The sequence below is a fragment of the Oncorhynchus masou genome, chromosome 16, assembly GCF_036934945.1.
Source record: "Oncorhynchus masou masou isolate Uvic2021 chromosome 16, UVic_Omas_1.1, whole genome shotgun sequence".
Classification (NCBI taxonomy): Eukaryota; Metazoa; Chordata; class Actinopteri; order Salmoniformes; family Salmonidae; genus Oncorhynchus; species Oncorhynchus masou.
The window spans coordinates 25,067,861-25,084,057 of NC_088227.1; the positions used below are offsets into that span (position 1 = coordinate 25,067,861).

At 44.0% G+C, this 16,197-nt stretch overlaps 1 protein-coding gene across 10 annotated transcripts in view; it reads left to right on the top strand.

Moving 5' to 3' along the window:
- utrn (utrophin) overlaps positions 1 to 16,197 on the top strand; it is a 339,503-nt gene that overhangs the window by 106,345 nt on the left and 216,961 nt on the right. For all 10 annotated transcript variants that reach the window (XM_064991301.1, XM_064991300.1, XM_064991305.1 and 7 more), the window contains 11 exons: positions 5,242 to 5,392; positions 6,144 to 6,319; positions 6,751 to 6,886; positions 9,123 to 9,272; positions 9,471 to 9,623; positions 9,821 to 9,922; positions 10,097 to 10,241; positions 10,412 to 10,629; positions 10,861 to 10,978; positions 13,998 to 14,203; positions 14,911 to 15,065. In XM_064991301.1, coding sequence (XP_064847373.1) covers positions 5,242 to 5,392; positions 6,144 to 6,319; positions 6,751 to 6,886; positions 9,123 to 9,272; positions 9,471 to 9,623; positions 9,821 to 9,922; positions 10,097 to 10,241; positions 10,412 to 10,629; positions 10,861 to 10,978; positions 13,998 to 14,203; positions 14,911 to 15,065 — 1,710 coding nt within the window. The remainder of the gene's footprint in view (positions 1 to 5,241; positions 5,393 to 6,143; positions 6,320 to 6,750; positions 6,887 to 9,122; positions 9,273 to 9,470; positions 9,624 to 9,820; positions 9,923 to 10,096; positions 10,242 to 10,411; positions 10,630 to 10,860; positions 10,979 to 13,997; positions 14,204 to 14,910; positions 15,066 to 16,197) is intronic.

Here is a 16,197-nt window from a genome sequence, read left to right on the forward strand (position 1 = left end):
AATGGTTAAGGTTAGGTGTTGATCTGGGTAAAACTAGTTTCCACCCTAATAGTTAAGGTTAGGTGTTGGTCTGGGTAAAACTAGTTTCCTCCCTAATGGTTAAGGTTAGGTGTTGGTCTGGGTAAAACTAGTTTCCTCCCTAATGGTTAAGGTTAGGTGTTGATCTGGGTAAAACTAGTTTCCACCCTAATGGTTAAGGTTAGGTGTTGGTCTGGGTAAAACTAGTTTCCACCCTAATGGTTAAGGTTAGGTGTTGGTCTGGGTAAAACTAGTTTCCACCCTAATGGTTAAGGTTAGGTGTTGGTCTGGGTAAAGCTAGTTTCCTCCCTAATGGTTAAGGTTAGGTGTTGGTCTGGGTAAAACTAGTTTCCTCCCTAATAGTTAAGGTTAGGTGTTGATCTAGGTAAAGCTAGTTTCCACCCTAATGGTTAAGGTTAGGTGTTGGTCTGGGTAAAACTAGTTTCCTCCGTAATGGTTAAGGTTAGGTGTTGGTCTGGGTAAAACTAGTTTCCTCCCTAATGGTTAAGGTTAGGTGTTGGTCTGGGTAAAACTAGTTTCCACCCTAATGGTTAAGGTTAGGTGTTGGTCTGGGTAAAGCTAGTTTCCTCCCTAATGGTTAAGGTTAGGTGTTGGTCTGGGTAAAACTAGTTTCCACCCTAATGGTTAAGGTTTGGTGTTGATCTAGGTAAAACTAGTTTCCACCCTAATGGTTAAGGTTAGGTGTTGGTCTGGGTAAAGCTAGTTTCCTCCCTAATGGTTAAGGTTAGGTGTTGGTCTGGGTAAAACTAGTTTCCTCCCTAATGGTTAAGGTTAGGTGTTGGACTAGGTAAAACTAGTTTCCTCCCTAATAGTTAAGGTTAGGTGTTGATCTAGGTAAAGCTAGTTTCCACCCTAATGGTTAAGGTTAGGTGTTGGTCTGGGTAAAACTAGTTTCCTCCATAATGGTTAAGGTTAGGTGTTGGTCTGGGTAAAACTAGTTTCCTCCCTAATGGTTAAGGTTAGGTGTTGGTCTGGGTAAAACTAGTTTCCTCCCTAATGGTTAAGGTTAGGTGTTGGTCTGGGTAAAACTAGTTTCCACCCTAATGGTTAAGGTTAGGTGTTGGTCTGGGTAAAACTAGTTTCCTCCCTAATGGTTAAGGTTAGGTGTTTGTCTGGGTAAAACTAGTTTCCTCCCTAATGGTTAAGGTTATGTGTTGGTCTGGGTAAAACTAGTTTCCTCCCTAATGGTTAAGGTTAGGTGTTGGTCTGGGTAAAACTAGTTTCCTCCCTAATGGTTAAGGTTAGGTGTTGATCTGGGTAAAACTAGTTTCCACCCTAATGGTTAAGGTTAGGTGTTGGTCTGGGTAAAACTAGTTTCCACCCTAATGGTTAAGGTTAGGTGTTGGTCTGGGTAAAACTAGTTTCCTCCCTAATGGTTAAGGTTAGGTGTTGGTCTGGGTAAAACTAGTTTCCTCCCTAATGGTTAAGGTTAGGTGTTGGTCTGGGTAAAACTAGTTTCCACCCTAATGGTTAAGGTTAGGTGTTGGTCTGGGTAAAACTAGTTTCCACCCTAATGGTTAAGGTTAGGTGTTGGTCTGGGTAAAACTAGTTTCCACCCTAATGGTTAAGGTTAGGTGTTGGTCTGGGTAAAACTAGTTTCCACCCTAATGGTTAAGGTTAGGTGTTGGTCTGGGTAAAACTAGTTTCCACCCTAATGGTTAAGGTTAGGTGTTGGTCTGGGTAAAACTAGTTTCCTCCCTAATGGTTAAGGTTAGGTGTTGGTCTGGGTAAAACTAGTTTCCTCCCTAATGGTTAAGGTTTGGTGTTGGTCTGGGTAAAACTAGTTTCCTCCCTAATGGTTAAGGTTAGGTGTTGGTCTGGGTAAAACTAGTTTCCTCCCTAATGGTTAAGGTTAGGTGTTGGTCTAGGTAAAGCTAGTTTCCTCCCTAATGGTTAAGGTTAGGTGTTGGTCTGGGTAAAACTAGTTTCCACCCTAATGGTTAAGGTTAGGTGTTGGTCTGGGTAAAACTAGTTTCCACCCTAATGGTTAAGGTTAGGTGTTGGTCTGGGTAAAACTAGTTTCCACCCTAATGGTTAAGGTTAGGTGTTGGTCTGGGTAAAACTAGTTTCCTCCCTAATGGTTAAGGTTAGGTGTTGGTCTGGGTAAAACTAGTTTCCTCCCTAATGGTTAAGGTTAGGTGTTGGTCTAGGTAAAGCTAGTTTCCTCCCTAATGGTTAAGGTTAGGTGTTGGTCTGGGTAAAACTAGTTTCCTCCCTAATGGTTAAGGTTTGGTGTTGGTCTGGGTAAAACTAGTTTCCTCCCTAATGGTTAAGGTTAGGTGTTGGTCTGGGTAAAACTAGTTTCCTCCCTAATGGTTAAGGTTAGGTGTTGGTCTGGGTAAAGCTAGTTTCCTCCCTAATGGTTAAGGTTAGGTGTTGGTCTGGGTAAAACTAGTTTCCTCCCTAATGGTTAAGGTTAGGTGTTGGTCTAGGTAAAGCTAGTTTCCTCCCTAATGGTTAAGGTTAGGTGTTGGTCTGGGTAAAACTAGTTTCCTCCCTAATAGTTAAGGTTAGGTGTTGATCTAGGTAAAGCTAGTTTCCACCCTAATGGTTAAGGTTAGGTGTTGGTCTGGGTAAAACTAGTTTCCTCCCTAATGGTTAAGGTTAGGTGTTGATCTGGGTAAAACTAGTTTCCACCCTAATGGTTAAGGTTAGGTGTTGGTCTGGGTAAAACTAGTTTCCACCCTAATGGTTAAGGTTAGGTGTTGGTCTGGGTAAAACTAGTTTCCACCCTAATGGTTAAGGTTAGGTGTTGGTCTGGGTAAAACTAGTTTCCACCCTAATGGTTAAGGTTAGGTGTTGGTCTGGGTAAAACTAGTTTCCACCCTAATGGTTAAGGTTAGGTGTTGGTCTGGGTAAAACTAGTTTCCACCCTAATGGTTAAGGTTAGGTGTTGGTCTGGGTAAAACTAGTTTCCTCCCTAATGGTTAAGGTTAGGTGTTGGTCTGGGTAAAACTAGTTTCCTCCCTAATGGTTAAGGTTAGGTGTTGGTCTAGGTAAAGCTAGTTTCCTCCCTAATGGTTAAGGTTAGGTGTTGGTCTGGGTAAAACTAGTTTCCTCCCTAATGGTTAAGGTTAGGTGTTGGTCTAGGTAAAGCTAGTTTCCTCCCTAATGGTTAAGGTTAGGTGTTGGTCTGGGTAAAACTAGTTTCCTCCCTAATGGTTAAGGTTAGGTGTTGATCTGGGTAAAACTAGTTTCCACCCTAATGGTTAAGGTTAGGTGTTGGTCTGGGTAAAACTAGTTTCCTCCCTAATGGTTAAGGTTAGGTGTTGGTCTGGGTAAAACTAGTTTCCTCCCTAATGGTTAAGGTTAGGTGTTGGTCTGGGTAAAACTAGTTTCCTCCTAATGGTTAAGGTTAGGTGTTGGACTAGGTAAAGCTAGTTTCCTCCCTAATGGTTAAGTTTAGGTGTTGGTCTGGGTAAAACTAGTTTCCTCCCTAATGGTTAAGGTTAGGTGTTGGTCTGGGTAAAACTAGTTTCCTCCCTAATGGTTAAGGTTAGGTGTTGGTCTGGGTAAAACTAGTTTCCTCCCTAATGGTTAAGGTTAGGTGTTGGTCTGGGTAAAACTAGTTTCCTCCCTAATGGTTAAGGTTAGGTGTTGGTCTGGGTAAAACTAGTTTCCTCCCTAATGGTTAAGGTTAGGTGTTGGTCTGGGTAAAACTAGTTTCCTCCTAATGGTTAAGGTTAGGTGTTGGACTAGGTAAAGCTAGTTTCCTCCCTAATGGTTAAGTTTAGGTGTTGGTCTGGGTAAAACTAGTTTCCTCCCTAATGGTTAAGGTTAGGTGTTGGTCTAGGTAAAGCTAGTTTCCTCCCTAATGGTTAAGGTTAGGTGTTGGTCTGGGTAAAACTAGTTTCCTCCCTAATGGTTAAGGTTTGGTGTTGGTCTGGGTAAAACTAGTTTCCTCCCTAATGGTTAAGGTTAGGTGTTGGTCTGGGTAAAACTAGTTTCCTCCCTAATGGTTAAGGTTAGGTGTTGGTCTAGGTAAAGCTAGTTTCCTCCCTAATGGTTAAGGTTAGGTGTTGGTCTGGGTAAAACTAGTTTCCACCCTAATGGTTAAGGTTAGGTGTTGGTCTGGGTAAAACTAGTTTCCACCCTAATGGTTAAGGTTAGGTGTTGGTCTGGGTAAAACTAGTTTCCACCCTAATGGTTAAGGTTAGGTGTTGGTCTGGGTAAAACTAGTTTCCTCCCTAATGGTTAAGGTTAGGTGTTGGTCTGGGTAAAACTAGTTTCCTCCCTAATGGTTAAGGTTAGGTGTTGGTCTAGGTAAAGCTAGTTTCCTCCCTAATGGTTAAGGTTAGGTGTTGGTCTGGGTAAAACTAGTTTCCTCCCTAATGGTTAAGGTTTGGTGTTGGTCTGGGTAAAACTAGTTTCCTCCCTAATGGTTAAGGTTAGGTGTTGGTCTGGGTAAAACTAGTTTCCTCCCTAATGGTTAAGGTTAGGTGTTGGTCTGGGTAAAACTAGTTTCCTCCCTAATGGTTAAGGTTAGGTGTTGGTCTAGGTAAAGCTAGTTTCCTCCCTAATGGTTAAGGTTAGGTGTTGGTCTGGGTAAAACTAGTTTCCTCCCTAATAGTTAAGGTTAGGTGTTGATCTAGGTAAAGCTAGTTTCCACCCTAATGGTTAAGGTTAGGTGTTGGTCTGGGTAAAACTAGTTTCCTCCCTAATGGTTAAGGTTAGGTGTTGGTCTGGGTAAAACTAGTTTCCTCCCTAATGGTTAAGGTTAGGTGTTGATCTGGGTAAAACTAGTTTCCACCCTAATGGTTAAGGTTAGGTGTTGGTCTGGGTAAAACTAGTTTCCTCCCTAATGGTTAAGGTTAGGTGTTGGTCTGGGTAAAACTAGTTTCCTCCCTAATGGTTAAGGTTAGGTGTTGATCTGGGTAAAACTAGTTTCCACCCTAATGGTTAAGGTTAGGTGTTGGTCTGGGTAAAACTAGTTTCCACCCTAATGGTTAAGGTTAGGTGTTGGTCTGGGTAAAACTAGTTTCCACCCTAATGGTTAAGGTTAGGTATTGGTCTGGGTAAAACTAGTTTCCACCCTAATGGTTAAGGTTAGGTGTTGATCTAGGTAAAACTAGTTTCCACCCTAATGGTTAAGGTTAGGTGTTGGACTAGGTAAAGCTAGTTTCCACACTAATGGTTAAGGTAAGTGTTTGGACTAGTTCAACTCAACTGATTCAATATCTGCTGTCCCTTGTCTGTCTGTAGGAGTTTTGACCGTGTGGTGGAGGAGTGGAGACAGTTCCACTGTGACCTGAACGACCTAAGCCAGTGGCTGACCGACATAGAACTGGTCCTCACTGAGGGAACCGGACCTGATGGACAACTGGACCTGGACACAGCCAGGACACACCAGGAGGTCAGCGAGTGTGTGTGTGTGTGTGTGTGTGTGTGTGTGTGTGTGTGTGTGTGTGTGTGTGTGTGTGTGTGTGTGTGTGTGTGTGTGTGTGTGTGAGAGAGAGAGAGAAATATAAATATGTGTATAACTCACTCACTTCAATGAGAACTCTGACATGTTTTATTTATGATAAACACAATTATTTCCATAATCTGAATACGATCAAACAAATCAAACCAGTATGTTTACGTTAGCAACCGATGCGGTTGGGGAGTTTTGGTGAGAGAAAATGTCTCTTTGAACGTGAACAATACAGCTTCTCTTCTTAATTATCCAGCACTTTTCACACTCTGTCATTCATTACAGTAGAGAGAGAGGGAACGAGAGAGGGAGAGGGAACGAGAGAGGGAGAGGGAACGAGAGAGGGAGAGGGAACGAGAGAGGGAGAGGGAACGAGAGAGGGAGAGGGAACGAGAGAGGGAGAGGGAGAGGGAACGAGAGAGGGAGGGAGAGACTGAAAAACAAGGAGATGAACATTTGTATTGCTAATATTATATAGTATCTCTACAACTAACATCATCATAATTATCTGTAGGATGCGTGAAACAGCTAGCACTAGTTGCTTGTTGCCGTTAGAGTCCAATCTATCCAATACCTATAGTTGCTATCCATTATTCATACCAAATAATTTCCAATTGAGTTATTCTGTTGATTAATACAACTTTATTTCCTAGTTTTATGTTGATCAGTAGCCCCTCTCTCTTCCCTATAGGAGCTGGAGGAGGGTCTAGCCAGTCACATGCCTGTCCTGGCCGGGTTGAGCCAGACAGGGGAGAGGATCATTGGGCAGCTGTCAGCCCCTGATGGGCCACTGATGGAGAACAAGTTGGAGGCCCTGGGACAGCGCTGCAGGGCCGTGCAAAGACAGGTGCTGGACAGACAGCGCAGGTAACCACGGAGATGAACACCATGGAAACGAAGCACAGTCGCCCTAAAAATAGTACCGTTTTTTAAGGGTGATATGAAGGGCATTTTGGGCCTCAAAAATGTGTCCAATGGAAAAAGCATGTTTAAATTTTTGTGTATGTTTATATGAGGAGGATTAACTAGAATGTTACTGCTACTGTGGTGCAGATATGCACCAATAAAATAGTTTATCCATTTATCCAAATGTATGAATATTTTCTGCATCAATGTCCTAGGCTGTAATGTTTGATATCAGCATGATGGATCAGTATACAAATATATCCTAAACGTTAGGATTAGGCACACACACGGCAGCCGTACAGAAATACATCTCAATCTGTGTGTGTGTGTGTGTGTGTGTTTGTACCTGTGTATGTATGCGTGTGTGTTTGTACCTGTGTATGTGTGTGCAGGCTGGCTGGAGGTGACCCTGCCTTATCAGAGCTGGTGAGGCGTAGTGGAGACCTGGCTCTGTGGCTGGAGGAGGCTGAGTGTGCTGTGAGCTCTCTTCCTGTCACTGCTACCGACAAGAACCTCAAAGAACTCAAGGTAATCCTCAGGGCCAGAACCTGTTGCCCCCCTAACCCACATCTTTTCCAACCCCTTCATTCACCCCTTAATAATCCAATTACCCCCTTTTCATCTCCCTGTTACTTCCCTTCCATCTCTCCCTAACCCTCCTTTACCTCTCATCTCTCCCTAACCCTCCTTTACCTCTCATCTCTCCCTAACCCTCCTTTACCTCTCATCTCTCCCTAACCCTCCTTTACCTCTCATCTCTCCCTAACCCTCCTTCACCTCTCTCTCATCTCTCCCTAACCCTCCTTCACCTCTCTCTCATCTCTCCCTAACCCTCCTTTACCTCTCATCTCTCCCTAACCCTCCTTTACCTCTCATCTCTCCCTAACCCTCCTTCACCTCTCTCTCATCTCTCCCTAACCCTCCTTCACCTCTCTCTCATCTCTCCCTAACCCTCCTTTACCTCTCATCTCTCCCTAACCCTCCTTTACCTCTCATCTCTCCCTAACCCTCCTTTACCTCTCATCTCTCCCTAACCCTCCTTTACCTCTCATCTCTCCCTAACCCTCCTTCACCTCTCTCTCATTTCTCCCTAACCCTCCTTCACCTCTCTCTCATCTCTCCCTAACCCTCCTTTACCTCTCATCTCTCCCTAACCCTCCTTTACCTCTCATCTCTCCCTAACCCTCCTTCACCTCTCTCATCTCTCCCTAACCCTCCTTCACCTCTCTCTCATCTCTGCCTAACCCTCCTTTACCTCTCATCTCTCCCTAACTCTCCTTTACCTCTCATCTCTCCCTAACCCTCCTTTACCTCTCATCTCTCCCTAACCCTCCTTTACCTCTCATCTCTCCCCAACCCTCCTTCACCTCTCTCATCTCTGCCTAACCCTCCTTCACCTCTCTCTCATCTCTCCCTAACCCTCCTTTACCTCTCATCTCTCCCTAACCCTCCTTTACCTCTCATCTCTCCCTAACCCTCCTTTACCTCTCATCTCTCCCTAACCCTCCTTCACCTCTCTCATCTCTCCCTAACCCTCCTTCACCTCTCATCTCTCCCTAACTCTCCTTTACCTCTCATCTCTCCCTAACCCTCCTTTACCTCTCATCTCTCCCTAACCCTCCTTTACCTCTCATCTCTCCCCAACCCTCCTTCACCTCTCTCTCATCTCTGCCTAACCCTCCTTCACCTCTCTCTCATCTCTCCCTAACCCTCCTTTACCTCTCATCTCTCCCTAACCCTCCTTTACCTCTCATCTCTCCCTAACCCTCCTTCACCTCTCTCATCTCTCCCTAACCCTCCTTCACCTCTCTCTCATCTCTCCCTAACTCTCCTTTACCTCTCATCTCTCCCTAACCCTCCTTTACCTCTCATCTCTCCCTAACCCTCCTTCACCTCTCTCATCTCTCCCTAACCCTCCTTCACCTCTCTCTCATCTCTCCCTAACTCTCCTTTACCTCTCATCTCTCCCTAACCCTCCTTTACCTCTCATCTCTCCCCAACCCTCCTTCACCTCTCTCTCATCTCTGCCTAACCCTCCTTCACCTCTCTCTCATCTCTCCCTAACCCTCCTTCACCTCTCTCTCATCTCTCCCTAACCCTCCTTTACCTCTCATCTCTCCCTAACCCTCCTTTACCTCTCATCTCTCCCTAACCCTCCTTTACCTCTCATCTCTCCCTAACCCTCCTTTACCTCTCATCTCTCCCTAACCCTCCTTTACCTCTCATCTCTCCCCAACCCTCCTTCACCTCTCTCTCATCTCTGCCTAACCCTCCTTTACCTCTCATCTCTCCCTAACCCTCCTTTACCTCTCATCTCTCCCTAACCCTCCTTTACCACTCATTTCTCCCTAACCCTCCTTTACCTCTCATCTCTCCCTAACCCTCCTTTACCTCTCATCTCTGCCTAACCCTCCTTTACCTCTCATCTCTCCCTAACCCTCCTTTACCTCTCATCTCTCCCTAACCCTCCTTTACCTCTCATCTCTCCCTAACCCTCCTTTACCTCTCATCTCTCCCTAACCCTCCTTTACCTCTCATCTCTCCCTAACCCTCCTTTACCTCTCTCTCATCTCTCCCTAACCCTCCTTCACCTCTCTCTCATCTCTCCCTAACCCTCCTTTACCTCTCATCTCTCCCTAACCCTCCTTTACCTCTCATCTCTCCCTAACCCTCCTTTACCTCTCTCTCATCTCTCCCCAACCCTCCTTTACCTCTCATCTCTCCCTAACCCTCCTTCACCTCTCTTTCACCTATCTCACTCTAGACCCTGGCTGACGAGATGGACGCCCAGAACGAGCGTCTTGGTTGGCTGAACAAGAACGGCCCTCAGATTCTGGCCAATCAGAGTGTGAGTCCTCAGGAGAGAGATCAGCACATGAGCAAACTTAGGACCATCAACCTCAACTGGAGCAAGGTGAGAAGGACCTATTCAACCTCCATTTCCTAATGAACCTAATGCAACTAAGTAGCCTTAATGTCAACTTAAACTGGAGAAGAGAGTAACAATAAAAAAGTGCTAATGGAAATTGACAATCTCTCTCTCCTTTACCTTCTCTCCATTCCTTGTCTGTCTCTTTGTCTCTGTTTTTCTTCCTCCCTGCTTCTCCTCTAGGTGACTCACGAGTTGTTAGATAAAGTAGGAGAGGTGGAGGGGAACCTGCAGAGTCATGGTCAGTTCCAGGACAAGATGAACAGAATGACCGACTGGGTTCAGGTCACACACCAGAGCCTCAGTGGGAGAGGGGTAAGCCCTGCAGAGAGCCAGGTAATACTCACACACAGCACGTTGGCTAACCACGCTAAATTGAAGATGCTTGGGCAGAACCTTAAATCCAGTGTTTTATTGTACTTTGTTAACACGGTCTCTTTATTTGATTGGACCATAACTGTCTCCTTTAGATGGAGACATTCAGCCACTCCTGTCTGTCTGTCTATGTCCGTCTGTCTCTCTCTGTGTTGTAGGTTCTGGCAGCAGCTATGAGGGAGCGTAAGAGAGAGCTTGAAGAACTGTTGGCCCGCTCCATAGAACTACAAAGACGACAACAGCTGCTTCCCCTGGAGAAGGTCTGCTTTGGCCTACAACAAGCATAACACAGTTGCATCAACACACAATGAACAAAAAATACCCCATGAAACAACAGGACAAAAACGAAATGTTTGTTAAACTGTAGTCACAATCGACTGTAACTTCAATTGAAGACAGATGAGTGTGTGCTCTCCTGTGCCCCCTGTGTGTAGAGTAAGGTAGAGCAGCTGGCGGCAGACTGGAAGGCTCTGGACGGAAGGTTGAAGGATTCTCAACACCCACCTATGTTGTCTCCATTGCAACATCCTGTTTCTTCTCCATGGACCCACCATGTCGCCCAACAACAACAACTCTCAGGTACCTTAACCAGAATTATGAATGACTAGTTACTACTTTATAACATTCCTATCTGTTTTTAACAACAGAATTTGTAATCTGGCAATGGCAAAACTCAATACAAAATAAACATTGGATCGGATCAAATTGGCCTCTCTCCACCTCCCGCCTCCCCCCGTGTCCATCCCCAGTGCCAGTGGTCCCATCGGCAGTACAGATGACCAGTCTGATGAGTGAGGACCGGCACCACCAGACCCCCCGCAGCCCAGAGCTGGTGGCCCCCACAGATCTGAACGAGACGGCCACAGAGTTGGCTGACTGGCTGCTGCTCATCACACAGATGCTCAAGTCCAACATCGTTACTGTAGGGGACACAGACGAGATACGCACCACCATGGGACGCCTACAGGTGTGTGTGAATTAACGGGGACTGGTGGAGTATACTGGATGATGACTTTAGTCACCGAGTGTGTGGTTACCTGTGGCAGATACTATAACTTGCCATGAACATTGAGTGAGTGTGTATGTAGGTCAACCTCTATACCTGGGAGTCGTGTTTGTGATAGTATTTGCACCTGTGGTTGTGGTTACTGTAATATGTTCACGTAAATAGGACTTTATAATGAAATATTCTGTCCAGGTGACTAAAAGTGACCTGGAGCAGCGTCACCCCCAGCTGGAGGACATCTTCACTCTGGCCCAGAACATAAAGAACAAGACCTCCAACCTGGATGTACGCACCTCCATCACTGAGAAACGTATGTACCATATGCTCATAGGAGAAAGCAGGGAAGGTACACCTCACCTACCCAACCTTGAATTCAAACTAACAACCCACAACTCGGGCTGTTGCGGTGACCGTATTACCGCCACACCGGCGTCAGAGTCACAGTCACGAGTCATGAAGGCAGTCAAATTCCATGTGGCCGTTTAGACACTTTAAATAGGCTTCTCTAACCTTTATGCTGCTGATGGTCATTAGTAGCCTACCAAACTTGCTAACTGCCTGGTACTCAGCACTCTATTGTCCCTCTAATTACTCTGACATCAATGCAAATGTAATCAAACAGTTCATGAGAGCCCATGAGCTTATGTTGCGCAACATTTCTATAGGCTATGCAATTGCGTGAGGAAACAGAGTGATGGCCTCTATTAAAAACAGGAGGATCCCATCAGCTTTCTATAGGCTAGGCCTATTGTATTTATTTCATTTCTCAACTTTCTAATATTAAGCACATTCCTTCTCTTTACAACAGGAGTATAGCCTACCTGGCTGACATAAAAATGAACCACAGTAAAAGTGTCCTCCATTCGCTATTTAAGTGCATAAATGACATGTATTTTTTCCCCCTGCCTCTATTTCGAGACAGGTGCATTATAATGGTCCGTTCTATATCAAAACAAATTTCACACATATATTATTAAGCATATGTAAAGACAAGACTAAATCAAGAAGTGTCATTGGTGACAATATTAGCCTATCACCTGTGAATGATATATGATCACCTGTGAATGATATATGATCACCTGTGAATGATGCCCATCGCATGCTTTTTTTTGCGACTTTTTCAAATCAGAGTCACACACCTCATGTCGCGAAGCCCATAGGTCCATATGTTTTAATAAGGTCAGTATCACACCTCATGTTGCCAAGCCCATAGGCCTATATGTTTTAATAAGGTCAGTATCACACCACATGTAGTCTAGCCCATAGGCCTATATGTTTTAATAAGGTTAGTATCACACCTCATGTAGTCTAGCCCATAGGCCTATATGTTTTAATAAGGTCAGTATCACACCTCATGTAGTCTAGCCCATAGGCCTATATGTTTTAATAAGGTTAGTATCACACCTCATGTAGTCTAGCCCATAGGCCTATATGTTTTAATAAGGTCAGTATCACACCTCATGTAGTCTAGCCCATAGGCCTATATGTTTTAATAAGGTTAGTATCACACCTCATGTAGCCTAGCCCATAGGCCTATATGTTTTAATAAGGTTAGTATCACACCTCATGTAGCCTAGCCCATAGGCCTATATGTTTTAATAAGGTTAGTATCACACCTCATGTAGCCTAGCCCATAGGCCTATATGTTTTAATAAGGTTAGTATCACACCTCATGTAGCCTAGCCCATAGGCCTATATGTTTTAATAAGGTTAGTATCACACCTCATGTAGTCTAGCCCATAGGCCTATATGTTTTAATAAGGTTAGTATCACACCTCATGTAGCCTAGCCCATAGGCCTATATGTTTTAATAAGGTCAGTATCACACCTCATGTAGTCTAGCCCATTGGCCTATATGTTTTAATAAGGTTAGTATCACACCTCATGTAGCCTAGCCCATAGGCCTATATGTTTTAATAAGGTTAGTATCACACCTCATGTAGCCTAGCCCATAGGCCTATATGTTTTAATAAGGTTAGTATCACACCTCATGTAGCCTAGCCCATAGGCCTATATGTTTTAATAAGGTTAGTATCACACCTCATGTAGTCTAGCCCATAGGCCTATATGTTTTAATAAGGTCAGTATCACACCTCATGTAGTCTAGCCCATAGGCCTATATGTTTTAATAAGGTCAGTATCACACCTCATGTAGTCTAGCCCATAGGCCTATATGTTTTAATAAGGTCAGTATCACACCTCATGTAGTCTAGCCCATAGGCCTATATGTTTTAATAAGGTTAGTATCACACCTCATGTAACCTAGCCCATAGGCCTATATGTTTTAATAAGGTCAGTATCACACCTCATGTAGCCTAGCCCATAGGCCTATATGTTTTTGATAAGGTTTTTACTACAACTAAAGTGGCCAAATAACTTCTTCAAATGAAGCACATTGATCTGTTTTACAAGGGGTGTAAAGCCTAACTGACATACATAAACAGCACGTGAGTTTCAAGTTTGGGGAAGTACATTCAACCTACAAATGCACCTTGATAATAAAAGCATTACCTGCATAATCACATTTGCGGTCACTGATAATGGTGTTTTCCTGCTAATGGAATATTCATGCTTATAGCCTACTGCTGTGTGCTCATCGCTGTGTTTATAATGTGAAGAAATGGCCTAATAGTTGATCAACATTTTAAGCTAAACGTTCACATCTGTCATGTCAGGCTCATTGCTTCTAACAGGTGTTTTGATGCTCGTGGTTATATTCATTTGGGCTCTATCGCATCCCACAACTGTCCCTTAGAATGTATAAAACATCTAAATGAATAGCCCAACATTTGTATCACAATTCAAGTTCTATAAATGACTCTAAATTAAGCATATAGGAGTACCTGTTTCTTTGTTCACACCTCAACACAGAATAGACACATGTGCACACTCCCTCAAGTCGTTTTGGAGAAAATATCCTTTCTGTTTTATTCAGCTCTGTTCAGTTGTATTCTTCATGCTATAAAATAACGGAATTCTAAGTAAATCATGTCTGCTAAATGAACTAGTGTCACCCACAGCCATATGGCATAGCCAGATCAGGACCTAACATAACGACAACTCAGAGCACGCTATTCTTTTATTCTGAAATAGACTACATTTTCTTCATATCATGTTTGTTTAGACCTGTCTAAAATAAAGAATGGATTTGTTGTGATTTATTGTGAAGGTGTAGGCTGTATTACATGGATATATTAGACTTTTTAAAATGTAGATGTTCCAAAGGTCTGTGTCAGTGGCTTGCAGGCTGTGCATGGACATGCATTACTTTCTATCTGGTAATATTACCACCACTATTTATCTTTCTCCCTCCGTCTCTCTCACTGCAGTAGAGAAGGTGCATAGCCAATGGGACAACACGCAGCACGGCGTAGAGGCACGGCTCCAGCAGCTGGACAGTATGATTGGCCACAGCGACCAGTGGGAGGAGCAGAGGCAGGAGGTGAAGGCTCTGATTGGTCAGAACGAGGGGCGCCTGCACAACCTACTGCAGCTCTCCAGGGAACCCCTGACCAAACAGCTCAGTGACAACAAGGTGAGAGATACACTGACCCTTCACCTTTGAACTACTGACCCCCTGCCCCATTAGCCAGATGAGAGTAGCCCCGAACCACTGATAAAAGGTGTGATATTTTTCAAAACTGTTTTTGGAAAGTAGGTTCATGTGTGTTTACATGCTAGCCCGATAGATAACACACACATGTTGTACCTTTCATCATGCGTTTTAATATCGCTGGTGTGACATACTGATTATGATGAGTATATGCAAATGACAGGGCTTACTGTTGGTATGTCACGACTGTTATTGATAGTGTTAATGAGAGCTGTTCAAACATGCCGAGCAGGCAGATAATGGTATGTATATGAGCTGTTTTATGTGGGGGTTGTCAGATGTAGACTTTCTTTTCGGGTGGCCAATGCAATGCCAAGCTGAAACACTAGAGGGCATCGGTGTTTAACTCACTGTGGTACTTTACTGTCGTTCCAATGCCCTAGAACAGGTACTGTTAGGATACCTCTGACAAGGTAATAATTATTTCTCATTTAATTAAATGGGTTAGCATACCTTTAGTAAACAAAGTGAGATCCTGAGGGAACTGTGATAATTGCAGTGAGATTGAAAGGAATTAGACGCGGATATGAAAGAAGTTTAAATAAAGATTTAGAAAGCCATTTTCTGCTACTGTTTAGTCTGTGAGGAGTATGTTGTTATTTGTTGTTTGTTTATGTTTTCTTCTCCAGGTGTTCTTGCAAGACCTGGGAAGAGGTCAGGGTACCGTGGTAACCTTTAACGAGCTGTCCAATCAGCTCCTGCGAGAGTATTCTGCAGATGACACGAGGAGGATCAAAGAGGTCACAGACAAACACAACAGAGCCTGGAACAGCATCAACAACAGGTGGACACACACACACACACACACACACACACACACGTTATGTTCTTCTATCCTTGTTGGGACCTAAAATAAATGTCCATTCAAAATCATATTTTCCCTAACCCCTAAACCTAACCCAACCCTAATTGTTACCCTAGACCTAACCCCTAAACCTAACTAATTGTAACCCTAGACCTAACCCCTAAACCTAACCCAACCCTAATTGTAACCCTAGACCTAACCCCTAAACCTAACCCAACCCTAATTGTAAGCCTAGACCTAACCCCTAAACCTAACCCAACCCTAATTGTAACCCTAGACCTAACCCCTAAACCTAACCCAACCCTAATTGTAACCCTAGACCTAACCACTAATCCTAACCCAACCCTAATTGTAACCCTAGACCTAACCCCTAAACCTAACCCAACCCTAATTGTAACCCTAGACCTAACCCCTAATCCTAATTGTAACCCTAGACCTAACCCCTAATCCTAACCCAACCCTAATTGTAACCCTAGACCTAACCCAACCCTAATTGTAACCCTAGACCTAACCCTAAACCTAACCCAACCCTAATTGTAACCCTAGACCTAACCCCTAAACCTAACCCAACCCTAATTGTAACCCTAGACCTAACCCCTAAACCTAACCCAACCCTAATTGTAACCCTAGACCTAACCACTAATCCTAACCCAACCCTAATTGTAACCCTAGACCTAACCCCTAAACCTAACCCAACCCTAATTGTAACCCTAGACCTAACCCCTAATCCTAATTGTAACCCTAGACCTAACCCCTAATCCTAACCCAACCCTAATTGTAACCCTAGACCTAACCCAACCCTAATTGTAACCCTAGACCTAACCCCTAAACCTAACCCAACCCTAATTGTAACCCTAGACCTAACCCCTAAACCTAACCCAACCCTAATTGTAACCCTAGACCTAACCCCTAAACCTAACCCAACCCTAATTGTAACCCTAGACCTAACCACTAATCCTAACCCAACCCTAATTGTAACCCTAAACCTAACCCCTAAACCTAACCCAACCCTAATTGTAACCCTAGACCTAACCACTAATCCTAACCCAACCCTAATTGTAACCCTAGACCTAACCCCTAAACCTAACCCAACCCTAATTGTAAGCCCAGA